Source organism: Notothenia rossii (assembly GCF_949606895.1).
Source record: "Notothenia rossii genome assembly, chromosome: 8".
Lineage (NCBI taxonomy): Eukaryota > Metazoa > Chordata > Actinopteri > Perciformes > Nototheniidae > Notothenia > Notothenia rossii.
The window spans coordinates 19,611,868-19,639,375 of NC_136906.1; the positions used below are offsets into that span (position 1 = coordinate 19,611,868).

Below are 27,508 nucleotides of genomic sequence, written 5' to 3' on the forward strand. Positions count from 1 at the left end.
ACTATTTCAGGAAAACAACTACATTATTTCAGGTGTCTATTTTACTCTGCATGTTTTTTATTTGATTGCATTCCAAAATAAATATTCCTTTTATGTTATACGTTTTAAAGCTCTACTGTTCAAGCTTACAAACAACCTAACATTTTAGTTTCTCGTTTAAATCTAATACAGTACAATATCCTTTATCTACTTAAACTTAGACATCCCTCATGCACGCACTGATTTTGGCAGGAAATGTTTCTATACACCTTTTTGAATGAAATGAGCCGCACATATCCCTCAAGCAACAATTCGACATGCCTCTTAAAGATTTTAAAGATTTACCATCCAGTGTTTTTTTGTGACTGTTTTGTTTATTGTGTGGTTGTGAATGTTTCTTTTTCTGCTGTCTCTCTTGGAAAAAAGACCTTGATGTCAATGAGACTGACTCTAATACATGTAATAATACAGATTGTATTCAAGATGAAAGTGTGTTTGTGTGTGTAGTTCCCAGAGATGCTGTTTGAGGAGGACACGGAGCTCTGTGCCGACCTCTGCCTGCGTCTCCTCCGTCACTGCGGCAGCAGCGTCGGCTCGGTCCGAAGTCACGCCTCCGCCTCTCTGTACCTGCTCATGAGGCAGAACTTTGAGATTGGAAATGTAAGTCTGGACACATCGTCGACCATCTTTCTTTAATATTCTTGTAATAATCGGGGACATGTCAGTAAAACAAAATGGATGTCATGGACTGTACTGGATGTTTGAGGAATAGATGCTTTATTGATACTGACGGTACGTCTACACTACAGGCATAAAAAAATGCTTTCAACGCTTCGCCCATTCACTTGAATGGGGTGACGTAGAAGATTTTTAATCTTCGCCGAACTGCATTGTGGGGAGCATGGCATGGCTTTGCAAGCATCACGAGCATCTATCGGCATCAAAAGTTGAACAATGTTCAACTTTTGAGGCTCGATGCTTGGCATCAGCCAATCAAATCCCGTTTATGCAAATCCCGCCAGTGCAAGCGCAGCCAATCAAACCGCGTGCAAGCTGGGAGAGCCAGACCGCAGTTCATTTCCTCATATTCCAAACGAGATATTACGGTAGCAAATCACCCGGTTCTTTACGACCGGAACTATTTACCGGGATACAAACCGGAGGAACCAGGCATGGAGGGAGGTGGCAGAGACAGTGGGTGAAACTGATAGGTTTTTCGCCTGTTTGGAGAGTTTATATCCAGTTTACTTTGTTTTAACATTGCTATTGCTTTGTATGTCGGGGGCGGGAGATTCATGTGATTGGTTGCTCGCAAAAAATCGCCAAGCTTTAGACACGCCCAGCTTCAAGATTTTTTCATGCCTGTAGTGTAGACGGGCCGTAAGTCACACTCTTTCCTAACTTCACCCTTTTACCAGAACTTCGCTAGAGTGAAGATGCAAGTCACAATGTCGCTGTCGTCTCTGGTGGGAACGTCGCAAAACTTCAACGAGGATCATCTTCGTCATTCGCTCAAGACGATCCTGACGTATGCAGAGGAGGACCTGGAGCTGCGAGACACGCCTTTCCCAGAGCAGGCATGTAACGCTTCTGTAAAAAAGTGTAATCAGGAGCAGCAAAGATGGATAAGACTTGTATACTAATGTGCTGTGTTGCTCTTTGAAACTGCAGGTCCAGGATCTGGTGTTCAACCTGCACATGATTCTCACTGACACTGTAAAAATGAAAGAGCATCAGCAGGATCCAGAGATGCTCATTGATCTGATGTACAGGTACAGCAACGCACATCAGGGCTCTTAGTTCTCACGGTCATTAAAAACCTGGAAAAGTAATGGAAATTCAAAATGTTATGGAAAACAATGTTTCTCCCAAAGTTTTGGAAAAGTCATGGAAATGTAACTAAAGTTGCATCAAATATAATTTATATTTGATCTAATCGCCGGAATAGTAATACTATAATGATAATAAATACTGTATATAGTAATGAAACGTAAAAAGGCATTTAACTGTCGAAGTATTTTGCTGGTGAGAGATTTTAGTTGCTTTAGCGTGTAGAAGCTAGTCAGCCTACTATTGGATTTGTTTTTGATAGGCACAACATGTTTCATATGCAGACCTTATTTTCTTGTTCCATGTTAAAATAAACCATTTTCAGTGGTACCGCTGAGAAAAAGTAATTTTTTTGGTTATGGAAAATGAGGTAAAGGTCATGGGTTGCAAACAACAAGAAAGTGTCTCAAATAAAGACTATCGGCAGCTCTGTTAGTCTGTTTAGTTATTATTCTTCTGGTTTACTCCGGCATTAATACTGAATTCAAATGTGCTTTACAATTATTGTTCTATTAACACTGATATTTGACTGTTTTTCTTTTCCCAGGATCGCAAAGGGCTACCAGAACTCCCCTGACCTGCGCCTGACGTGGCTCCAGAACATGGCGGGGAAACACTCTGAGAGAGGGAACCACGCTGAGGCAGCCCACTGTCTGGTCCACAGCGCAGCGCTGGTGGCAGAATACCTCAACATGCTGGAGGACTGCCGCTACCTGCCCATCGGATGTGTCACCTTTCAGGTCAGTGCAGGCTGTTGGAGGCTCACTCTCCTTACAGCAGTACGGCAGAATGAGATAGAAAGTGCAACCAAGACTCAAGCCTGCAATTGTTTAAAAGTGCAAATATGATATTTTACATAAAACAAAAAGATTAAGGATTGTAAAATAGAAATAATTGTACTAACATTTTTTGTGTGCAAACAAAAGCAAATACAAACGTCATAGCATTAAAATGATAAAAACATTATACATCAACATAAATATTGCCATGTGACAAAAGCATGTGACTGAAGTGATGGTAATGTAGATGGAAACTAGGTGATGGAAATGAGTTTACAAGGAAGACAGATGCGAAGAGATTTTGAGTTTCCTTTTAAAGGAGTCCACGGAAAAAGCTTTGCGGATCTGAAATGGAAGACGATGTATTTATAACATTATTGTTCATGACAGGATGGATGGATTTTATAACAGAATGGGAACTTGTTGGATTTTCCCCTTAAGCAGCAGCTGATGATTTAATGGCCCACCTGTTAGCAATCAAGCAGAAAGGGAATCTGGTAAAGCAACATGCAAAATGTGCGCTTGCTCCCTTATTGATTTTAAATGTAAAAGGTTATTCAAATATTATCTATCTTAGTATCCTGGGCTTTGATTTATTTTGTGTAACCTGCTGCCACCCGGGAAAGAGAACTGCTGTGAATGGGTCACTTCCGTTCTCTGTATGTATAAGACTGTATTTTTTTTCTTCTCACTTTTTTCCCCTCAGAATATTTCCTCGAACGTATTGGAAGAATCAGCCGTGTCCGATGACGTCCTGTCTCCAGAGGAGGAGGGGATTTGTGCTGGGAAGTACTTCAGTGAGTCCGGCCTGGTGGGCCTCCTGGAGCAAGCAGCTGCCTCTTTCAACATGGTACGACTCGTATTCTCCGACCACATGGGGACAGACTGTTGCAGCATCAACATGGCTGAAGGAGTTGTTGGGCGCAATGTTTGAAACTGGCTTTCTGTTGTGCTGTAACCCCAGGCCGCCATGTACGAGGCCATAAATGAAGTATACAAGATTCTGCTGCCCATCCATGAAGCCAACAGGGACTTCAAAAAGCTGGCGACTGTCCACGGGAAGCTGCAGGATGCCTTCAACAAAGTCTACAACCAAGTGAGTTGACCTGAAATCACCAGCAAAAACGGCCCCCTGAGTGTTTATGAGAAAATATACTTCATTCTGGATTCCAACTTATGTACCTTTTTATTTTTTTCACTTTTTCAGAGTTCGGGATGGGAGGTAACATGTTCATTTGTTATTAAGAATATTACATGTGAGGTCAAATTGTTTCAGAAATTCATTTTTTTCTGTTCTGACAATGTTTTCTTTCTTTCTTATTGCTGGTCCTCTTCTCTCCGGTGACATGTTGCTGGTGAGTGGTTTCCACTTTGACATTTCTCAAGCCCCTCTCACACAGTTTCCACCTCTTTCCCCCCCCGCCTTACGGTTGTGAAATAATTCTTAGTCTAGATATATATTTTCTCTTTGTCTTACTAAAGTAGTTTTTTTTCGTTCAGTTTACATATTTCAAATTTAAAATAATCTTCTCTTCTATCCTGTCTTCAGTGTTTAGAGAATGTTTGGGACCTACTTCCGGGTGGGTTTCTATGGCTGCCGGTTTGGAGACCTGGATGAACAGGAGTTTGTCTACAAGGAGCCATCCATCACCAAATTAGCCGAGATCTCTCACAGACTCGAGGCATGTAAACTACTCGAACAAAGGTGTCAATAATGATTTATGAGAATCATATCTCTAAAGATGAATCATTTCAATACACAGGAGTTCTACGCAGAGAGGTACGGGGATGACGTAGTTGAAATTATCAAAGACTCCAACCCAGTGGACAAAAACAAACTGGATCCCAACAAGGTAGGATCACACGTACATTAAGTGTAAATCAATACAGAATTAGCAAAAGTTGTAATTGTGTTGTTGGTTGTTGTTTCAGGCCTACCTCCAGATCACCTACGTCGAGCCCTTCTTCGACACATACGAGCTAAAGGAAAGAATCACGTACTTTGACAAGAACTACAACCTGCGTACTTTCATGTACTGTACTCCCTTCACTCTGGACGGCCGGGCCCACGGCGACCTGAACGAGCAGTACAAACGCAAAAGCATCCTCACAACGTCTCACGCGTTCCCTTACATCAAGACACGCATCAACGTTATCCACAAGGAGGAGGTGTGTGTCTCGGCTCGTTGTGTCATGTTTCCATAAAACTAAGCTGCAAAGATCATCATCCTTGATTACAACGTAGTTTTAAACTTGCGGTAAATGTTGTTGAAATTGAAAGATAAAATGCAAAAAAAACCTCCCTGATTAGGTATTGAGAACATATTATGTTTTGCCTTTAAATTAACACATTTCTTTTTGAAGTTACAGACAAGTAAATAAAATAAAATAGTTGTATGGGAACTCACATTTTTAGCAAACAAAGCTGCTGTTTTAGGAAAATATTTGCTATTAATATGGATGTAGTGCATGGGGGAAAAGAAGTCAACTATTTCTGTCTCTTTGTTCTCCAGATCATTCTTGTCCCCATGGAGGTGGCCATTGAGGACATGCAGAAGAAGACTCAGGAGCTCGCCTTCGCTACAAACCAGGACCCTGCAGACGCCAAGATGCTGCAGATGGTGCTGCAGGGCTCTGTGGGCACCACCGTCAACCAGGTGCCTGCTTAAGTGCTTTACTCATGACGTATAACTGTAATGCATTTCAAATGTCAAAATCCCACATCCTCCTGAAATATTAATCCCATCCAAAACTGTGTTGAGAGTCTGGGACATTCCTGAGCAGAGATGTAACCGTCTCTCCTTCACAGGGCCCCCTGGAGGTGGCGCAGGTCTTTCTCTCCGACATCCCTGATGACCCAAAGCTGTTCCGTCATCACAACAAGCTGCGCCTCTGCTTTAAAGACTTCACAAAGAGGTGATGACACACTCCACGTCCCAGACGCAGACTGCTGTGTACCTAATAAAAACAAAACCCCAACACCTCATGTGTCCTCTGCTCTTTCTCGTGCAGGTGTGAGGATGCCCTGAGGAAGAATAAATCGCTGATTGGGTCGGATCAGAAGGAGTACCACAGAGAGATGGAGAGGAATTACAATAAACTGAAAGAAGCTCTGGGTCCTCTCATCAACCGCAAGATCCCCCAGCTATACAGGAGCCTGCCAGCTCAGACTACGCAAGCACAACGGTAACTTGAGACACACACACACACACACACCCACGCACAGAAAGACACAATATGAGCTCATGCTGCTCTTAGAATCCATCTGACCAACACAAGAGTAACTTAAAGCCAAAATGCATCATACCCCAGGTCATAGGCTGATAGAATCTGTGTTTTTGCACACACAATGCAGGGACTGAAAACTGTCACATTTCTCCAAGAATGTGCAATCCCTTTTATAAGAAAGTTTGCAAAGTATTGCAGCCTGTTTGAATATGGAAACTATCACCATATGTTTTCATCTGCTTTTGGCACCAGCTCTGTGTTTGCATGTGAGGGCCTGAGGACTGCTGCTTCATAATCAAAAACAGAGCTACAGCCAACAGCACCTGCCAGAGAGATGCTTTCAAACTGAGGACAATTGAGTATCTGACAATCAGTATCTCAATGTTAGATTGTATGTTACACATTATAATGTGTATAACAGAAAGATACTTTTCACAACTATCTCTCCCTGGATTGGATTTTGTCTCTCAAATGAACTAATCATAAATAATTCAAGAATCCCACAAATCTCTGGATTTAGTAGATTTTCCGATGCACTTTTTATCAAAATGAACCATAACACTTGAAGTAATCATGTTTGTTCTTGCTTTTCTCTCGCAGGAACTCCTACAGTAGGTCCAGTCTCCGCAGAGTGGACTGTTGAGGCCCGCCAACTGGACAACAGCAGAAGAGAAAAAAAAGATTTATAAATTAGCCTCCTCTCGTCCCGTCTGTTCCCCCTCCCCCCACTGTATGGCTCACCAACTGTCACAAGCACACGCGCCGTCCTCCCCCTCGTCCAGCTCGTTGTTTTAAGGCCCACCCAGACACGCCATAATCCCCCCCCCCATCCTCCCCAGCACTGCCACCATACACACACTTGTCACCTCTCTCCCTGCTAAGCCATCACCGGCACTCTCACACCTCTGTAGGAGAAAAACCTCGGATGTTTATTCTGGAAGGGTATCTGCACTGTAAACATCGACATGTGGAGCGAGGCTCCGACATGTCAGTGTTTTTAAACCAAGCTTTCAGAAGAAGTCTCCTTACAGTAATCTTTCTGAGCTTGATCTGCTTTTAACTTAAGTTTTTACAGGACATGAGCTGCCAAACACATTTTGCATCCAAATCGTTTGGGGGTTTGTGCATGTTTTCCTTTTGCTTCTTGTGTTTGCTTTCGAAGATGCTGTGCTTCGTCTGTCTTGGCCTTATTTCATTAAGAAGAGATTTTTTCTAAACTATGCCTGGTTGAAGTCACTGCCAGACTTTGGTTATTAAATAGTCCCAGGGAGTTTTCTTTTGTTATCAACAGACCAAATAACTGACATTCCTCATTCCTCAAGATGTCACATTTATCTGCCTATCGCTCGTTATAAGAAATTCATTAAAGAGCAGAGCCGGGCTCCTTCGCTGCCAGCTCAGGTCTCAATTTTAGGAGGGAAGGGATATTTAAATGTTTTTAAAACTGTGAAATTCTCTTGTAATGCACTGCAGTCACATCAGATGTTTATCACAGTAACAGGCCATCTCCTTCGCCCACACATATGTCTAAACTGTGACATGTTATTATCACACTACAGTACAGACTTATAACTGAATACATTTTGTATTTAATGCTGTCCAAAGGAACTTCAAATGTCTCGTATGTGTCCAACACCCCGGTTGTGGCACATTTATATTCATTGTGGCTATTTCCAACTACTGTATCTATTATATTGCACTATTGTAAACAAACTGCAGCACATTAACACTGTAACTACTAAAATGTCCGTGCTTTTGTTATTTTTTCAAGGCTGGAAACTGTTTTTTTACCAATTAGATCAACTTTTTTTATTTATTTACAATGTCTTTTTTCTACTGCTTTCTATTAAATGTCTCTTCCAATGCCTCAGGTCTTTTATTTGTGTGGGCTACAGAGCTGAAGAATAGACAGTGAAAAATATGTAATAATACCTTTAACAGCCAAAAGAAACTCAATACTATTAGTAAGTATTTTTTATTTTGTCGGTCAAAATTAGTTTTTTTGTGAAATTATTTATTATGATATGTTTTTATTTTATATTCTGGCGTATACAGTATTTCAGTGGTTAGGATATTGTATATTTAAACACAAAACAAAGCAAAACAAAAAGGATATGACAGACTCAGACTAACAATAGCATCACCCAAAAATACAAAGTACTAAATAAACACAGAGGTTAATAAAACAAACACTTTCCCGTTCCTGTATCTTACTCAATCTTAAACACTTTTAAACAATCCTATCTTCATGTAACTCTTTTAGTGAAGGTAGTTAAATGTAGTTCTTGCTACCCCTCTTGACTCTTATTTGTAGGTTAAAGATATTGTCGGAGTCAAAAACTGGCATTTTCCATTTCTATTCCTAGTACAGGACTGCTTCTGCGTTTGCGTTTATGCTTTGTTATCAGGAACTCTAACCAGGAACACCTGCTGTAACTCAGTGGTGAATGACCTGCAGTTAACTCTCTGATAGAACAGCTGTACGTGGTTTGTGATTGACCGATTGGTTATTTTACTGTAGTTCTTGGTAGACTTTAAAACATGCAACCTGAAAACCTCAGCACTCGGAGCCCTCTGCTGAATCCCAGTGCTTTACATTCACACAGTCCTGCACTATTTGTGTTACACGGTTGGAAAAAACGCGGCCAAGATGTATGATCCAGATGTCCTCCTGGCTCTCCTTTTCCATAGCATTAGTCTTAATTTCCTGTGGCGGTAGGATGATCCACATTATAGCCTGCAATGTTTGTGTAATTTACCAGAATAAAGGGCAGCGCATTAATAATCGGGTACTTTACATAGACTTGCGATGTCTCAGTCAGTCAGACCTGAGGACCGAAAGCTTTACACATTAGAAAGTCACTCGATACTCAGCACTGTGGTTGTTGTGGGAAAGTTTATAAAAATCATACTGTGCATATTGACTTTTAAACTGGATCCATAAAGCTTTGTTACCGTCTAAATGGATAGGAAAATATTCTGGAGGTGTTGCTCCTTCACATCGTATTTCCTGCAACTATGAAAACATTCATGTTTTGAATTTTGTTCTGTGTATATGTCTGTTTTTGTTTTATTAATTTGCTTTAGGTACTCATACTTGCTTAAAGATGTTGTACTTGATGTTTCCCTGCTGGCCTCTTCAGACATCCTAAGTGTCTGGCAGGTCCCTCCACTGATGTCGACAGAGGCCCTTTCACTTCCCCTGGTTAGTCAGGAAGGTCGTTGATATACAAAGAACTTGAAGGGTCAGGAGATCAAGTACTGTGTTTAACTTTTAGGTAGTTACATCATTAAACATGTATTTGTCAGCTTTAGTTACTTTACAAACAACAGTTTCGACAATCTATAGCCTACTCTGTTAGAAAGGTGGTCTCCAACAATGTGGGAATGTTATTGACCCTTTATTTTTTGCAAGTGTATGAAGAAGCATGGGCCCTTGGAGGTAAATGAGGGATTCCAGTTGACCCCTGTGAGAGGATAGAGCTACAGTGTGAGGAGAAGGATGATGGAGGTACAATCTGATGATGGAGCTGAGATGATGGAGCTACAGTGAGAGGATGGAGCTACAGTGTGAGGAGAAAGATGATGTAGCTACAGTGTAATGGCGGTACAGTGTGATGAGAAGGGTGATGGCGGTACAGTGAGATGAGAGTTAACGGAGCTACAATGCGAGATGATGGAGCTATGAGATGATGGAGGTACAGTGAGAGTCCATCAGCCTCCAGTGTGAGCTCCCTGCTCGGCCTCGTGGTCGCTGGCCCTTTAAGAGCAGCGGGAGGGGGGGTTTGGGGGCGCGGAGCATCTTGGCTGCGCTGTTTTTGTCTCTGTCAGTGAGCGCTCCTGGGCCGAGGTGGCTGAAAGGGTTTCCAGAGGACAGGTAAGAACAGCTCATACGTTACACTTCCTCTGTTTGAAACGTGCTTTGCCCTCTCTCTGACGGACTGTTATTTTAAAGCGTTCCGGAGGGGCGCCTTGTTGTGAGAGCGACTTCTTTGTAAAGCGTCGGTCCTGCCCAATCCCCCGGTACACTCTCTGCGAAGTAACGGCTCCTTTATCCTCTAAACCAGTCATTACATTGATTTTACTTTATGCAGTCCGGATTAATTAGCTTCCATGATGTCACATGAGTGTTTCTCCGCCTTTTGATGAATGTTAAACTGAGTCTTGGTTTCGCTCCTGCTCCGGTGCGTGCCTTTTTGTTCAGAGCATCACCGGAGGCTCTGCACGGCGGCGAGGAGCGCTGTTAACGCGAAATACCCTGGTTCTAAAATAAAAAATATTATTATTATATCGTAGAAGTGAATATTAAAACCGTTAAAATGTAATGAGAGTTAGCAGTGGTCCTAATGAAATGGGTTTTATTATTATTATTGTATAGGATAATGTCTCTACAAAATCTGTGCATTTTAGTCGTGTTACATTTGCCATTTATAGTCTGCATTGTAAAGTCAAATTGAGGGGATCACAACTTTGGTCCAAATTGCTTAGCAGGAGTTTCAGAGAGCTTACAGTTTGCAAAATCTTTCCATACAGTCTCTCCATTTCTGAGCGAACAACACATTTGGGTGTTTGTGTCAGTCTGTCTGTCCTTCATTACGAGACTTTCCCAATTCCTCACACATGATCTGTTGCAGAAATCTAACCATTTTCTAATTTCGTTAAACCTAAAAAGAAAAGCTCAATGAAGACTTAAGACTCAGGGGAGAGGGTGGGTCCGTGCTTTCTGCAAGTTTTCATTACTTCCAGATGTTCGTCAGCTTTTCGTTGCCGCTTCTTGCCCTCAAAGTTGCTCCTCTCGCCTTATGGAGCCAGCCAGTTGTCACTGAGGGAAATGTGTATCCTCAGAAGTTGATGAGAGTTAATGTAATCTCAGCTGAGCATGAGGAGAGTAAACACACCTCAAAGTCTCTTTAACTGCTTTTGTGGTTTTCAGATAATGCCAAAGCTACTAGAGGCACTCTCCTGATGATGGCCCTCATTGAATCCCCTTAATACACTCATAATGCTATGCAATCTGAATATTATATTGTCTAAAGTAAATAGGCAGGATTGTTTGTCTTATAATGACTCATACACTATGTGATGGGATGTCTCTTGGTATTTGTGGTACACTGCTCTGGTTCATCAGTAAACACATCAGATGTTGTTGTGATGATGAAGAAGGACACAGAAGTTGGCAGGATGTGGGGGTGCAGTCATCAGCCTGTTACTCTGCATCATACACACAATACACCACTGTCCCGCTGCTGTTGTGTAATGGGCTGCTGGCCGTATTAAATCACCTTACAGCGAATAGAGAAAGATTGTAGCAGCTGCATGGCACTCAGACAGCTCTGAGCTGTCATGCATGCCATTAAACCAGCTTTGTCTGTCTCCAATATTGAGTCCAATATGTTGCGCGGATTAGTTTTAACCAGGTGCACTTAATAAACAGGCAAGTGAGTATCTCCCTATTGTTTTTGAGATCTTGCGTTTGTTGTACAATAACAGTGAAAACTGACTCTTCCTCGTGTCTGGGGACCCCCATGAATGCCATCAAAGACCCCTGGGAGCACCCATAATGCAGTCAGTGAATCTCTGGTCAGGTTTTTGGGCAGCTGGAGTTTCCTTCAGGATTCTTTTTTTTTTACCAAGATGGAATGTGATTGTCTCATTACAGCTTCTAGACCCAGGGGTGCTGTTGAGGAATGCAGAGTTATAAACCCCATTTGCACACTGGGCCACACGCCGGGCATTTAAAATGGTTTAGTGAGTCTAATGAAATTACACTCTCAACCTGCATGACAGTGCCTGTCACTGTGATCTTCCACTGATAGGCATCCCAGATGGGTTTACTGCTTGATGAATGAACTCTTCTGTTAAAACACTGCACACTATTAGTGATCATTTACTTCACTGGAAAAGTGAAAGTTAGCCATTTTAAATATCTCCGCCTTTGATAACAGGCCTTTTCAGTGAATACATATGCAGTATGTGCATGCAAGTCCTGTCTTTAATTGAATTTTAATTTGTCTTTAAATTTGTATTGAACATGCTCAAAAGGATTCTCTATTGTTAACAGAGTACGACAATAGAGAATAGTTTGGTCTATAAAATGTCAGAAATTAGTCCAAAATTCCCATCCCAGTTTCTCAAAGTCCAAGTGATGTCTTATTTTCTCAGTCCAAAACTTAACCTAAGATATTCAGTTCAATATGATTTATAACAGAAAAAAACAGGAATATTACAGAATATTCTATATTTTACATTTCTTCAATGAAAAATGTGTTGGTGATGATTCTCCTTCTTTAAAACAACACATTTTACGATGATTAAACCCAATGTTCTTAGTTGTATTAGAGTTGAATTAGACTAAAGTAGGGATAAACATTATTTTGCAAAAGTACCATCAGTCTGATTTGATCAATAAAGAGGGTTAATACGCCTACTTAACTTTATTACTTGGGGCAGCCATTACTGAACATAAGGTCTAGAGTTGCTTTTGAGGTACTTTACAAGGGACTGTAATTATCTTCCCAAATAATCTCCCATGTTCTCCTCGAATACATTAAACGCTCAGAAAACAAGATGGTAATTTCTGTCCACTAAAACATACAAACGTGTTGGAAAAGTCAGTGTTATGGATGTTTTTTCTGGCCTATTTTATTATCTTTATGTCTGCAGTGTTTTAATCAACAACTCTCATTGAACCAGGAAGTAATTGATGAATACCCTGAGAGGGAAACACTTATCAATGTCACCGCTGCAGTAAGGTTACTTCCTGTGCTCAGTACCACAACAAACGCTGACCTGAGCTTTCACCCCAGCACTTCTCCGACCGGCTCCCCACCACCCGTCTCACTGCCATCTGGACTTCGTCTCCCCCCCTCCAGACCCCACAGTTCCCTCAGAACAGTGCAGCGCTCAGGCCTCTCTGCTCGGCATCATTTTTAATCCCCACCTCCGCAACGGCCCAGGAATTTTCTCCCAAATGCCCTTTTTTTCTAGTGTCTTTTTTTCCGGAGCCGCTCCTTGCCGTTCAGCCCCACCCATGCTCAGTTTCCTGTTGGAGGTCAGCACAATGACCAATAGCAGACTGGCGGGTGTTTACTCTGCTCCTGTTCCAGGAGTAATGGGAGCCAGCCGGCCCCTCCTCTTGGCCGTACACGAGCCAGACTGCTGGTTCTGTGGCGTCTGCTCCTCCATACCACCAGTCTTAATGTAAAAAACAGGGCTTTTTGCTAAAGGGGCAGAGAATCCTGCAGGGGACGTCCCACTGGGCAACGATTTCACCGTCCTGGGTTTAAAGCCTATATTAGTTAAAAACCACATGTCCTGCAGCAGCACTGGAACACTGTGTATTGCCATGTTGATATGAGATCATCTGGCCTCGGTACGCATGCTGAAGGCTCCGTCTGTCTGTCTGTCAAGCGATGACGTACACCGTTCAGCAGCATTATGCCTGGTGACAAATGGCTGTTGTTGCTTCTACATTTATCATTCTTTAACAGTACAGGGGAGTGATTTGTTGTACATTTTGCCGATTTATTATTCATGCTGGACCATTTGGTTGAATGAAGCCATCTGTGCTGCAGAGTGAGGAGAAGGACAAAGAAGTCTTGGTAGATAGACCAGCAACCGTGTCTCCTGTTGTGATCTTTATGAAACATTTGAAACTCGTCTCCAAGTCTATATTAAGTTCTTTGCGGCCTGAAAACCTCAGAACAACAATGCGCTTTATTTAAGTGTAGCTTCTCTTATATTCTCTATTGTCGGCCTATTTTTAAGGGAGGAATGCACAAATGATGGTAATCTTCTAGGCGGAGCCATGTTAGATTATGAGGGAAGGTCCTTTGAAACTGTATATACTCTTGGTGAGGAGTTCTTGCAGCCTCTGTGATCTTTCTGATCTTGTTCCCACGTTTACAGCAGCAACTACATTCTGGTGTCAGCAGCAGTGATTCATACTGGTGGAGTCCAAATGAGAGCAGTCATGGTCTCCTCATTCGAGAACTTTCCATCTAAAACTTTCAGCAGCGGCTCTTTTTTTCTCTTCCCCCCTCCTCGTGCAGTATTGCCTTTCTTTCCTCACATTCCCACTCGTTCTCTCCCAGCCTCACACACATACTGTACTGCTCTCTCTCGCTCTCTTACCCCTTCTCCTTTTTCCTTTTCCCGCTTACGCTCTCCCCTTGTTACTCTTTCTCCTGCACTGGGAGGAAGTGACTAGGTTGTTTCTGGATCCTCTGGGAATAGAAAGATGGAGCTCCCTTTTCCTGTAACCCTTCCTTCATCAGATTTCAGCCTATTGCTCCATATCGTCTCTGTTTAGCCACATCAATTAGCTTGGTATGACAAGAGTGCATAATGACAAAGCAGTGATCATCCGAGAGCCTTTCCAGATCAACTGACATTCAAAAGAGCTCCCTTAAAAATGTTGCTAGCTATCAGTGGGATAAAAACTTCGGATTCATCATCAAGGACACAGACATAGTAAAGCATCTTTGCTCTCATATAACCAGTGCCCTTACCTGAATAAATCAACTGAAAAGCTACAGCTGTGTTTGTTGATCCGTGGGAGTCTTGGGCCTCGGACAGTGTTTGGAGGTCTGTGTGTTTTCATCTCTGCTGTGTGGGAGTCGACGGGAGTTCAAGTTGTCTGCTCTAACGTTTGGTATTTGTCCAGCACATAGTTCACTGTCTTTAATCCAATCCTTTGGTAGATGCTTTTGGTATAAGTGCCTTTATGTAGGGACACACATCTGGCAGCACAGATAGCCGATCACCGATCTTCTTCTAGATTTAGATATCAATCGTCAGAGTATTTCCGGCTTCTGTCAGTGTGTGGGTCTATAACAGCACTTCATCAACTGTTTGTTTGTTTTGAGGCAAATTTACTCACCACACTCATACACACACCCTTTCTCTCTGACTCTCTCTCTCTCTCTCTCTCTCTCTCTCTGAGATGCCCCTCCTTGCTTTCTATTAGAACCAGCTGTGGGACTAGAGGCTGGATGAATGGCTCTTTGTGATTTGGCTGTCGCTCCAGTCTAAAAGGTCTATTGCTTCCCCTACTCCTCCACCTTCTGTGGTATTGGCATGACAACAATATAAAACAATGGACTGAACAACAGCAAGTCTTGTTATGATTTTATGCAAAGGTCATCCATCTAGGCTGCAGGACCCCCCGACAAAATGTCGACCACACTTGCTCAGAAGGCTCTGAGCAGCCGGAGCAGAATGTATGAGAATCAGCAGACAGTCACGCAGCCTATCTGGTGGACACGTGCACAGAAGTTAAAGAGCACGCTTCAAGTCTGTTTTGTCCACGAAAGAACACATTATAAGGCCCATGAAGTCATTCTGGCTTTAAGGTGTGCAGATTACAAATATTCCCAAATAAACTGGAGGGCGTGTGTGCCCTGGATCTCAGGGTGTGAGTCAAAGAGGCAGCAAAACAGAAAACATTGCCCAATCACATGGCAGGGACGCTCCCAGTCTTGGATTGATTAGAGAGCCCCGAATTGGAGAGAGGAATGGGGTGGGGGAGAGTGTTTCTGGAGAGCTGGGAGAGGATGAGAGCAGCCATGCAAGGATCCGGCTTCATCCAGGCTACACGACAACGAGGTCAGAGAGTGATTGGCATTTGACGGGGGTGTATTGTTCACATCCGGCGTGTCACTCAAAACCACTGGAATGTTTTTGGAGTGTTTTTCTGGCTACGCAACCTGTGTTTAACGCCTTTCGGAGCCCACTCTTTTGTAACCTGTGTGGTTTTATTTATGTGTCAACAGAGCTACAGACATGTAATGGGATGTTACCCTCCTCTGATGACTTCTTGTCTAGATATGTCCTTTTATTTTCATTTGACCTGGGATATAGACGGCTACAATCAAAATCCAGGAATTCCAAAGCTCAAGTTTCCTTTTATTCTTTTTCCCTACAGGTGCTGACTGTAAGAGTGCAAGAAAAGGAAGGGAGAGCAAGGATCCTGGGGAGGAGAGATCCCGTCCTTGCAGCGCACACAGCTGGTATGAAGCGGAAAATAAATCCCTCTTTTCCTAATTCACAAACCATTCCCAAGCTTGAGCAGAATAATAATCACTGAAGGCTGAGAGAGTCACTAAAGCAGTGGAAAAATCCATAAAGATCTCTGGGTAGTGGGAAGAGTGGTATTTCTGACATAGCAAAACTGGGGTGTAATCCGTTGTAATGGCAATAATGATAAGGTGACTCATTGAATGGAAGCAATGAGTTTTGAAAAAGCTGACCTCGAAAGGATGCCTGGCATCTTAGATTACTTTTCAGGGTGGTCTCAATCCTCTGATACACAAAAGGCACAAGCATCTATATACACGCTGTAAATCAAATCCAGTTTTAATCCCCCAGTTATGAAGTGCATGCAGAGTGTGGTTGTAAAGTTAAAAACCTGAAGCTACATTCTACAAAAACAAACATTTTGAGATTGTTGCTGTGAGATGTTATACGCGTGACAGTATAATGCAGAGACAGAGCATACCACAGATGTGTAATTTGTGATGGGTGACCTGCATCCTACCCCCGGAGGGTCTTCCTAATCTTAATAGCAGGGAACGGAGGGAGTAGAGCAGGCGATGCTAACTTCCGTTAGTATGGTATGCAGCTTTATGGGGAGGTGGGGGGTGGTGTAATGGGGGCAAGGCATTTGTCCTGGATGAAGCTGGTCAGGGAGAGTTGTCTGAAGAATGGTAGTGTGGCGCTGCTTTCTGCTCAGATGTCATCTCAAAGGAACTCTGTTTGAGAGGGAGAGAGAGTGAGGAAGGTCAACCACTCCTCCCCACCCACATTAGGGCTGCTCAATTAATCGTATTTTAATCACAATTACAATTATGGCTTGCAACGATTACGAAAACAACGTAATCGAAATAAAACGATTATTTTTTTATTATTATTATTACTTTTTTTTAATTGGTTTTTCAGTTGAATTATACTTAAAGCTCAGAGTAATAAACTGTTAAAAACATACTGTTCAAAAATAAATTGATGTTTTCAAAGTAAATGGATAATCGTTTTTAATAATCGTGATATAAATTATTGACCCAAATAAACGAGATTATGATTTTTGCCTTAATCGAGCAGCCCTAACACACAAACATACACACATAGTAACACATCTGAAACACCCAATGAGCCACCGTTGGAGAAGCAGATGTGGGCGACTTCAGTGGGTGATGTGGGATGAATGAGTCCCGGAGAAGTTCTAAGTAAAGAGAGATTTTGAAGCAGAGAAGAATGTGAGTTCCCTTTGACGTAGATGTGATTTGAAACAGCAGAGAACTAAGTTCAAAGGGGGATGCAGTGGACAGTGTCAGCCGTCTCGCCCGCAGGGCTTGGATGTTTGGTTGCTAAACTGCAGATTCTAATTATATCTCATCAACTGTCCTCTGTCAGCGCCGTCCTCCACCCTCCTGTACACTCTCAGTTTCTCACACACACACACATCGACAGGCCCGCTGACTCCCAACCACTCCCCAATCTCTCAGTCCTGTTTTCATTTTCTCACACACGTAGGCATACCCAGACCGCCCTGTACACCACGCAGTACATAATCAATCTAACACTATCATTCCCACTATCATTCTCACACTGCCTCGCCTCAGATGCCATTCATTCTCTTTTTTCCACATAATTCCTCTAAGAAGCTAATTGTATGGAATCGTTAAGTTGTACATTCATTATGCCTTGTTGGCTTTGTGTCAGTTTTTTCTCTATCACAACGGAGTACTTTTTCATCTGTCAATGCTAAAAAGGGGTCTGTGTGTGCATGCAGTGTTTCCATGCCTCATAATGTGTGGTAATCTTGGTACGAGGGGCTGATGAAGGGGCACAGATAAGGGGATAGCACCAGGACATTAAACTGACTACAGGACTTCAAAAATACCAAGTCAATTTAGTCACTGTTTCCAAGTGGCCTACTTTTCACAAACCAGCAAGCACTGACTAGGGTCACAAGATAGAGAGAGTGCGCGACTTAGAGGAGAGAGAGTCAGTTCTTGCTGAGGAATCATAAACCATGCTTGAAGTGAAATGAACCGAGTACGCCTTTAAACAAAACAAAGTGGAAGTTTGCAGTCCAAACCTCTGATCCCAGCTCTTAAAGTCTAAAGTAATATAACGATGTCAAACCGGCAAAAAGCTGTGGATGGCTTAAACATTAGGCGATATCCTCAGTTCCCACAAAGTGGTGACCTAGAAAGTTAATCTTTTCCAAGCAGACACAAGTTCAGAGTCAAAGCGTTGTAGGCCCTCTGTTTGTTCTCTGTGGGAGGACAAAGCACTATCTTTTGATGATAGAGTCAAAATGCATTACTTCTGGTGTGGAAAATGTTTTGAAGCAATTCACTACGCTTTCTGTGTGAAAGCACTGAGCGAGGCAATGAGACGGCGACCAGCTAAAACCTCCTGACCGTCAGCTGATGTAAGAGAGGGGGAAAGCACCAGAAAGAAAAATAAAAGAATAAGAGAAGAAGCAGGAGGAGATATAAGTGGAGAAAGTGAGGGAGAGAAAGAAGAGAGAGTTTCTGTAAACCCTAAATTGAGAGGCGAAGTTAGCGTGCGCAGATGATTCCTAATAAGGTTGTAACTGGCAGCCTCAAACCTCTGTCCTGACGCTAGCTGCCAGGAAACTTTCGTCTGTAAGTCCTCTTCTCCGAGCGCTAAGAACAGAAACAAACACACAATCCACTGTGACCCACTATCCTCCCAAAAATGAACAGATAACATTAGACAGGGAAGCAGGAGGGTGAGTGGTCGTAGGACACGTAAATCTACTTCTGAACATCATACAGGAAAAAAACTATGTGTTCTAGAAGAGCAACCTTTTATTGTAAGATTTGTTTAAAGCATGTGTAGTGTAGATAGAGTACATACTGTATGTACATGGTTTCAGGGTCTAGTAATGTGCATGATGGCTCACTCTCACTGGGACACTTTGTTAGAACAGAGCATTATCAGTTACACCTGTACGCTTACATTGTGGTTGTGCAGAGTGAAACCACCTGAGAGTGGCAGCCGTGCTAAGGTTTTGTCCTATTTTATAAATGCTAATGAGCGGTGATTCAATTCTTTCTTCAATTTATTTTGATTAACTTTTTTATCTCTGGCATAAGGCCACTGGACCATTGGACAATCGTTGTACTATATTGCATTGAGTTTGTCATTGTGCTCATTTTCTATGTTTCATACATTTCATTTTTGCTTCCAAAAAGCCTAATGTACTTGCAGTCAAATTCTAATACAAGTGCTCATTTATTCTCCTTCATATCATTCCTTATTCTTGCTTTAAAAAACTTTACATTTTCGTATTTTGTGTAATAATTTACAATGTTTCTGTCTCTCCACAGGCGAGAGTTGGTGGATGTTTGAATAACAGCCACAGGCTCACGATGGCTCAGGTGCTGCATATGGAGCCCGGCTTCCCAGGTGCACATTCTATTTGTTTTCATTAATATCACATGATAATGAAGTTACGATATAAGTCTATCTTTGTTAAGATTTATACTATTAAACACCTTCTAAGTAATGTAATAGTTGTACCATCCAGACACTTATAAGGTCAGGTTATAGTCGCTGTGCCACTTCCCCCTGTACCTAATTTGCTGATTGTTTTAGAGTACATGTACAAATACACAGAAGCCCCAAAGTTAATGCTATTTTCTAAAGTCTGAGCCCAAGATTAGACGCAGATATCCGTTTGTTTAAAGTTGATTTCCTTCCCCCTCAGGGAAGCTCAATCCGCCCGCAACTCCTTCCCTGCACGGCAAAGAGCAGGAGGCCTACTCAGTGGAGACCCCCTATGGCTACCGTCTGGATCTAGACTTCCTCAAATATGTTAACGACATAGAGAAGGGAAACACTATCAAGAAGGTACCCGTCCACCGCCGACCACGCTATGGCTCCCTGCCCCGTGGCTATGGCTACACCGGCTCCTGGTGGACCTCCACAGAGTCTCTGTGCTCCAACACCAGCATGGACAGCAGACAATCCTCCTTCTCCTACTGCGCCCCGGGATACCACACATCCCAGAGGCCCAACTTCAGCACCGCCCGGGTGGAAAAGACCCTTATGGATGCACGCAGGAAGCTGGAGGAGGAGAAAGAGGGGCGGAGGTTCTCCAACCTGGGAAGCATGCACAGCAGCGTAGCAGGCTCCAACACCTCCATCAGCAGTGCACACAGCTACAACCGAGCCCATGGTGGAGGGGGATCCTTCACCCCGATGAGTTCTGGCCTGTCCACCCCAGTGACCCCCACACCAGCGCACCTGCAGCACGTCAGGGAGCAGATGGTTGCGGCTCTCAGGAAGATCAAGGAGCTGGAGGAGCAGGTGAAGACCATCCCAGTGCTGCAGGTCAAAATCTCTGTGCTGCAGGAGGAGAAACGGCAGCTCAGCGTCCAGCTGAAGAGCCAGAAGTTCCTGGGTCACACTCTGAGTTTCAACCGAGGCCGCCCCAGAGGAGAGCTCTACATCGACATCCCTGAAGAAGATGTGAGCACGGGGGCTAAGAGCAGCAACCAGCCAGCAGGGCCACTGTCCCCCACCTCACCCGAGGGCTCCAAGCTTCAAGACTCAGGATGTGAGATTGAGGACACAGTGATTGTGAGTGGAGCTCGACCGGATGCAAAGCGGGAAGTGCGCACCATCGCAGTGGGACCAGAGGAGTTGAGGGGCAGCAGTGAGTTGGGAGTCGGCGTTCGGGAGGAGGATCTGGGGCTGCTGCCAGAGACCCAGGCTCTTAGGAATAAAGTGGGTCAGCTGGAGGGCCAGCTAAAGAGGACGGTGCAGGAGCTGCAGGAGGCGCGGCAGCAGGCCGCAGCAGTCCAGAGGGGCCCTCAGGCAGAGCACCCAGTTATGGCTACCAGCGTGGGCTGGCAGGAGCCTCAGGGCTGCAGCCTGCACACCCTGGTCAGCTTCACCCAGCCCCCCCAACAGAGGGAACAGAGGACTGTGGGAATCCAGGTGTACACACTGGAGCAGCCCACTGTGGTGGAGGTGGGCACGCTGATGCGAGCGGAGATCTGCAGCTCCCCCTCCCCTCTAGCAGCTGCTGGAGCCGTGGAGGGCCAACACAGAGGACAAGCTGAAGGTCTCTAAAACTTAAGATCATAAGCACAATGTATCTAGGAATGTCCAATGTGGGTTTCTCCAGGTGATAACCAATGATTTGCTGCATCTCACGGCTGATACTTAGAAGAAAACCACTAATAATAAAACATTTAAAAAAGAAGTTTGTATTCTGTAGGTTATGCACACCCGACGGTGACTTTTTGAGTGTGTAGATGCTGCACTTGTTGAGTCAATAGAATACTTTTTTTTTATTAACAGCTATCATTTTATTGTTGAAGAAATAATAGAATATATACATTTTGCATTTCCAGCTAATAATTAATTGGCACTGCGTTATATTGTGCATCCCTAGATTAAACACATTGACATTAGATTGTATTACATTGTACTACTCTAACCAATAAGCAGGCAAGGGTGTAAGAACTTGTGTTGACCCGAAAATTGTTTGATAAACTATTTCCATTTATTTAGTTGTATTCCTCCATAAAGTGTTTTATTAGTTATGCTGTAACGTTGATCTCTTCTCTCTCTCTCTCTCTCTCTCTCTCTCTCTCTCTCTCTCTCTCTCTCTCTCTCTCTCTCTCTCTCGCAGAGGCTCCAGTTGAGTTGCCGATTGCCGTCAGCTCCAAGCAGGTGCGCGATGTCCTGAAGAGCGAGCTCTCCACCTCGGTACCTGTAGCGAGTCCTGCCATCACTGTCAGCACGGCCGGGGATCAGATTGGTTTGATGCATTCAAAAGAAGAAGAGACACACCAGCATACATCCAAAAAGGCTGCCGAGTCCCACGAGGACCCTCAGACAGGTAACTGGGCTCAACTCTCGACCATCATTCCTACTTTGGTCTTCCCTCGTCATGCCCCCACGGTTTGTATGATCACTGGGTTTTTCTTTCAGCCTCATCTCCCCAGTCTTCTCTGAGGTCTATTATGAAGCGCAAAGCAGAAGGTGAACCGGGATCTCCCACCACGAAGAAGAACCTGCAGTTCATTGGAGTCAATGGAGGGTACGTGTGTTTGCAGACCATAAAACTGACCTTTTCATGCATGGCACAAAAGTATCTTTATTCATATAAAACGGATTATAAGCTCTAATGAGTATGATGGTTAACAAATGATTTGGTTTGCGTAAGTATTTGTATATCTTGACCCATTAATGTACTGTATTCCTATGTCTTATTGTGTATATTGTTGTTGGCTGTAACTTCTATGCTGCTGTCTTTGCCAAGATCAACCCGTGTAAATAAGTTAATTGACCTCAACATAAATGTCTTGCAGCTACGAGTCCACGTCCTCAGACGATAGCAGCAGCGAGAGCTCCGATGAGGCGAGTGACTCCAGCGAATATCATGAAGCACGAGAAAAACTCACAGAGTCAGCGGCCCAGCACCAGCTGATAACCAACAGCCAGGCTTCCCCGCCTTCAGAAAGTAACAGAGTACCTCATCAGACTGCCGTCGTACTGCCAGCCATCATTCCAGACTCACAGCAGAGTCTCAAAGATTCAGCAACAGCCGACATGAAACTGCCGGTCAAACCCCCCCGGTCACCAGCGATAAACACTACTTTAATTCCTCCATGTCCACAGAATGATGCTGCCTCTAAAGACACTGTCAACCAATCATCAGGCACACTCACAGTCACGCAGGAGCTCTCCTCCACATCATCAAACACTGAATCCACTCCCGAACAAAGCTCCTCAGTTACCTCTTCTTCATCGCTGTGTGTCACTAAAACCACTGAGATCACCCAACAGCAATACACCGTCCAATCAGAAACAACCGTCCTCTCCAGCCAATCGGAGCCAACGCCAGCAGCGGAGAGCCACGTAAAAGACACTGCCACAGTACCTGCCAAGCAAGTCAGGTAAATATACACATAAACAGACATACTGATAAGTGGTGATGGTACTATCTAGGCTGTGTTCGATCTTTCAATGGCTGATGTTGTCTGTCTCTGTCTCAGATTGGATTTGAGTGACAGCCTGATGTCAGCTCTTCATGCCCTGCAGAAAGCCCTGGGGGAGCCCAATGCCTTCAGCCAACAAGGAGCAGTAGGTGTCCATTTAATCCACTAAATCAGTGTTTTCATTCCCTGGATAACACACTCGGTATCGATACTGCTTTCCAGGAGTTCCTTCTAAAAGCTATCACACTGGCAACAACATGCAGAAACACAATCAAGCAGTCCTTAAACATGTATTTTATTAAATCCACAGTCAAACAATTTGTAGAAAATGTGTTTACTATTGATTTGGTAAACTAGAGGTTATGTGTACTTTTAATTTACATTACATTACATGTCATTTGTTAGACGCTTTTATCCAAAGCGATTTACACACATTCAGTACTGTGGACAATCCCCACAGGAGCAATTTGGGGTGAAGTGTCTTGCCCAGGGACACAACGACCTGCTGACTACAGTGGGACTCGAACTTGTTATCCCCTGATTCGAAGTCCAGCACACTATCCACTGAGCCACAGCCTCCCTAGATCTCTAAATGTTTGATATAGTCAAGAAATAAGTTGTAGTACAAAAAAACATGAGAAAAGAAAAGTGTTTGCTTTGCTAAGCTCTAGACCCAGTTATTTTTGTATTTCTTGAACAAACCTCTGTTTTTTATTTTGATATGCTGATTATGGCAAAGCTGCATGCCTGTGCTCTTGCATTTCCCCAGCAGTCTTTCAAGTGTGTTTGTGTCTCTAATTGTCCTCATTGTGTCTGTTTCAGAGGGCGGCCTACACCAGCGTGCTGCAGGAGTGGCTGCGCGTGTCCTGTCACAAAGCGGCGGACACAGCTGTTGTCAAAGCCTATATGAACACCTTCGCCTCAGTCTCCCCTCAGCTGCTGGAGTTTGTAATCAACATGGCAGATGGTAACGGGAATACAGCGCTTCACTACACCGTCTCCCACTCCAACTTCCCCGTGGTGAAGCTGCTGCTGGAAACTGGTGCGTGTCTCTGTCTGTATATCTGTATGTGCGTGAGAGAAAAGTCAGACAAGCTTACCTAAGGGTGTGTATGTGGGTGGCATGGGCTCTGAAGTTAAGGATATTAACTCAGTCTCCAACAGGTTCCGTCTCCCTGTCATTGTTTGTGCTGCTGTTGTGACACCTGTCTCACTGATTGGCCTCTATACCTGACAGGCCTGTGTAATGCTGACAAGCAGAACAAGGCGGGCTACACAGCCATCATGCTGACAGCCCTGGCCGCCTTCCACTCTGACAATGACCTTCAAACTGTCCTGCAGCTGCTGCGCACGGGGGACGTCAACGCCAAGGCCAGCCAGGTGCGCCCTCTACTGCTCATAATGTCTCACTGCACGTCCACACAACTAAATCCATTGAAAGATCATTTATATGTTTGCTTTTGAGTTCTCTGACACATCAGAATGCTGAGTTTTAGCGTCCTGCAGCATGCAAACAAATGCAACCTGACAACCATTTAGCTCTGAAATAAGATGCACACTGTGAAAATGAGTCTCACGATGTGTGTTTACAGGCCGGTCAGACGGCGCTGATGCTGGCGGTGAGCCACGGTCCGCGGGGACATGGTGAGGGCGCTGCTGTCCTGCGGCGCTCAGGTCAACATCCGTGATGACGACGGCTCCACAGCGCTCATGTGTGCCTGCGAACACGGTCACGTTGACATTGTGCGTCAGCTACTGTCTATTCAAGGCTGTGATGCCACTCTCACTGACAATGTAAGCATATTTTCTTTCCGTCTTCCTTTCTCTGTCTATTTCCTTTTTTTATTATTGCAATCCAGTCCAAAAACTCCACATCCTTTCTGTTTTTACAGGACGGCAGCACTGCTCTGTCCATCGCCCTGGAGGCCAGTCAGAATGACATTGCTGTGCTCCTGTATGCTCACCTCAACTTTGCAAAGCCCCCTTCCCCTGTGAGTACTTTGACACACTGCTAACACACACTTACTGTTGTCTCAATAAGGCACAGTGGAATGAGGGTAATAGGTAACTGAGATAGAGGAAGAAGAAACAGATTAAATGTTTCAAAAAAATTAAATATCAGCACAGAAAAAACTCATTGAAAAGACAAACGGTCACAAATCGGATGTTGAGCTGTACAGTGAATACCGTTCAAGCATAATCTGAATTCTTGAAGTTTCACACTCTGGCTGTAGTGTTTCCTGCAGCCTTACCCCAGCTGTGTGTGTAACTGTACAGAACTAGTTGAAATAGCGTCTGATCAGCTATGAAATCTGAATCATGTTCTTGTTGTATAATCCTAAACTAGACTGCATGGGAAAACCACAGGGATGAGTTGTGAAGTTTTGTGTGACATCTGGGAAAATCAAGTCTGTTGCATTACTTGGGTTGCATATAACAAAATGACGGAAACGTGTGCTGTCATGTTTTTTTCTCTAGTGAAATGTTAATGCTAAAAATGCAAGATATATAGTTTCAGTTTAATTTTGTTTTTCCTGAAGGATGTTGTTTTTAATTAGTGCATGTTTCACTCCTTTTTAGTTCTACTTTGCAATAATTACCCTGGAATACAGGATTCTTTTTTCACCAATAATACCTTGTTTTTTTTACTTTAGGTTTCACCAAGGTGTCCTCTCTTGGGTTCCTCTCCTCCTGCCGGTGAAGCAAAATAAACCCTGCTCCAGCCAGTCCACAGTAACTACTCATATTACAGCGTGATTTATTTTCCTCATCTGTGTTATTCAGAGAAACAATGAGTTTGTGTTTGTTTTCACCCTCCATAATTTAAATACTTTATAATGTGCAGATAATGACATGACAGCTTGCACCATTGTTATCCATTTCTCTTTGTACACTGAGGTCTTTCGTGCTTTAAAACAAGTACAAATATAAAAACGGAACATCTAGCACAGGGCCATTCAATTGGCGGCCCGCGGGCCAAATCCGGCCCCGGGGTGATATTTACTGGCCCTTTGAGTATAATGTTAAAAAGTAATCTACTTTCTTTTTTTTTTTTTTTTTTTTTTTTGGGCCAGAGTGCCTTCATTCCAGAGAGGGTGTTACATTGAGAGATAGAGGGGAAGACATTGCCTGAAAACTTTGGCAGGCTCGGATTTCGAACCCACCTACTAGCTATTGTAGTGACAACCCCTGTCATTGATTGCATCACTGCGTGAATGATTAGATCATTTCACCTAAATTAAATCAAATGAAATTATGTTGATGGTTAAATTAGCTTCACATGTAGGCATACTGAGTTCTGAACTTGCCATTTAGAACTATAAAGGCCTTGGGCCTATGTTGTTTGATTGAATTAAACACAATATATGCACTCCACTATTTACCGTATCTGAAGCTCTTAATATGATTGCTCATATTTCAAGTCATCTTTTTCCCCGGCCCCTTGCTTTGGATCATTTTCATCAACCGGCCCCCATTCCAAACTAATTGAATAGCCCTGATCTAGCAGCTTCATGGACACTGTCAGCACTGTTTTTAGTCAAAGTCAAATATGTTCACTAAATTGCATCATATATAATTATACACTTGTTGTTTTAATCCATATGAATCTCATATTAGTTGCTTTTATAGAGTGATGTGTTTTCATTGTTATTTGTACAATAGCTCTTAAACAGTAGCATCATTATGTGTGTGACCATCGATCATTTGGAATAACGGAAGCCAAACCTCTCACGGATAAGTGTCCTTGCTTAAAGTAGCTCGTTGATGCTACAAAAATCTATTACAGTGAATACCACTTCAACAGTTGACCAATATTTATACACAGGATTTATTCACTCCAGAGTATTTTTGATATTGATTTTTTTTTTAAATGTTGACTTAATTCAGGACCTTCAAGGATCACCCATTTTTTTTCCCACAGCAATTGTTTCCTTAAAACACCTTTTCAAACAAGACATAAAACTACAGTTAATGTGTCGACCACCCAGATTAAACCCAAAGATGTCTCTCTCTGTGTTGCTGTGTGTTGTGGTGATAAAATGAACACAGTGTGAAGGAAGGAAGAGGTAAATATTATTCTCTAAAGGCTACGGTACTTTGGTCTTTGTGTTTTAAAGTGACGGTATTTTGGATGTTAGTAACGAAGGGTTAGAGTGTATCTGTGTGATATTCTGTGCTCATAAGAGTAAACACAATTATATTGAGAAAGGACTGAAAGCACTGGTGTAGTCACCTCCGCTCTGCATGGTTAGATTTTTCAGGGAACCAGAAAGTGACTGATTGGGGTCTTTAAAGGAAGTGCCGTGTAAGATGTGAATATCAAAATAATATATGTTGATATAGAGTGGTAGTTATTATGCCTCAAATCAAATTCCTTGAGTTGGAGTACATAGGCTATTGATGTCAAATTTCTATTACTTTTTAAATACTTTTTTCACACTTTTCATATTCACTTTCAAGCAATTGAACTTTTATAAACTTCAATTTTTTTTATTTAAGTATCTATCTTTTTTATACTTTTAGAATTTTTACGCTCACACCTATTTTATGTAATCGCACAGCTCTTTAGTTTATGTTTTTATGAAGGTTTACGTAAAATGTTAGACTGTTACTCCACTTCTAATTTGTGCTTTTTGGAAAAACAATTAATTAATAAACATGGACCACACTGTTTCTGTTGCATTTATTCCGTCAAACTTGTTT

General features: G+C 43.0%; 2 protein-coding genes across 5 annotated transcripts in view; both read left to right on the forward strand.

Moving 5' to 3' along the window:
- dock6 (dedicator of cytokinesis 6) overlaps nt 1–7,681 on the forward strand; it is a 31,592-nt gene extending 23,911 nt beyond the window's left edge. For all 4 annotated transcript variants that reach the window (XM_079645794.1, XM_079645795.1, XM_079645796.1 and 1 more), the window contains 14 exons: nt 487–639; nt 1,398–1,556; nt 1,651–1,751; nt 2,357–2,549; nt 3,295–3,438; nt 3,553–3,684; nt 3,796–3,810; nt 4,145–4,270; nt 4,352–4,441; nt 4,521–4,757; nt 5,102–5,245; nt 5,398–5,504; nt 5,601–5,774; nt 6,417–7,681. In XM_079645794.1, the coding sequence (XP_079501920.1) occupies nt 487–639; nt 1,398–1,556; nt 1,651–1,751; nt 2,357–2,549; nt 3,295–3,438; nt 3,553–3,684; nt 3,796–3,810; nt 4,145–4,270; nt 4,352–4,441; nt 4,521–4,757; nt 5,102–5,245; nt 5,398–5,504; nt 5,601–5,774; nt 6,417–6,459 (1,818 nt within the window). In that variant the 3' untranslated portion in view covers nt 6,460–7,681. The remainder of the gene's footprint in view (nt 1–486; nt 640–1,397; nt 1,557–1,650; nt 1,752–2,356; nt 2,550–3,294; nt 3,439–3,552; nt 3,685–3,795; nt 3,811–4,144; nt 4,271–4,351; nt 4,442–4,520; nt 4,758–5,101; nt 5,246–5,397; nt 5,505–5,600; nt 5,775–6,416) is intronic.
- Nucleotides 7,682–9,624: 1,943 nt separating this feature from the next.
- Nucleotides 9,625–27,476, forward strand: kank2 (KN motif and ankyrin repeat domains 2). The gene is given in 14 exon segments (XM_079643001.1): nt 9,625–9,693; nt 15,742–15,826; nt 19,178–19,256; nt 19,558–20,919; nt 21,493–21,702; nt 21,795–21,903; nt 22,175–22,762; nt 22,862–22,949; nt 23,627–23,846; nt 24,042–24,184; nt 24,397–24,435; nt 24,437–24,598; nt 24,697–24,795; nt 25,459–27,476. Coding segments are annotated over 12 exon segments (3,114 nt in total). The 5' UTR covers nt 9,625–9,693; nt 15,742–15,826; nt 19,178–19,219; the 3' UTR covers nt 25,516–27,476.
- The last annotated feature ends 32 nt before the right edge of the window (nt 27,477–27,508 follow it).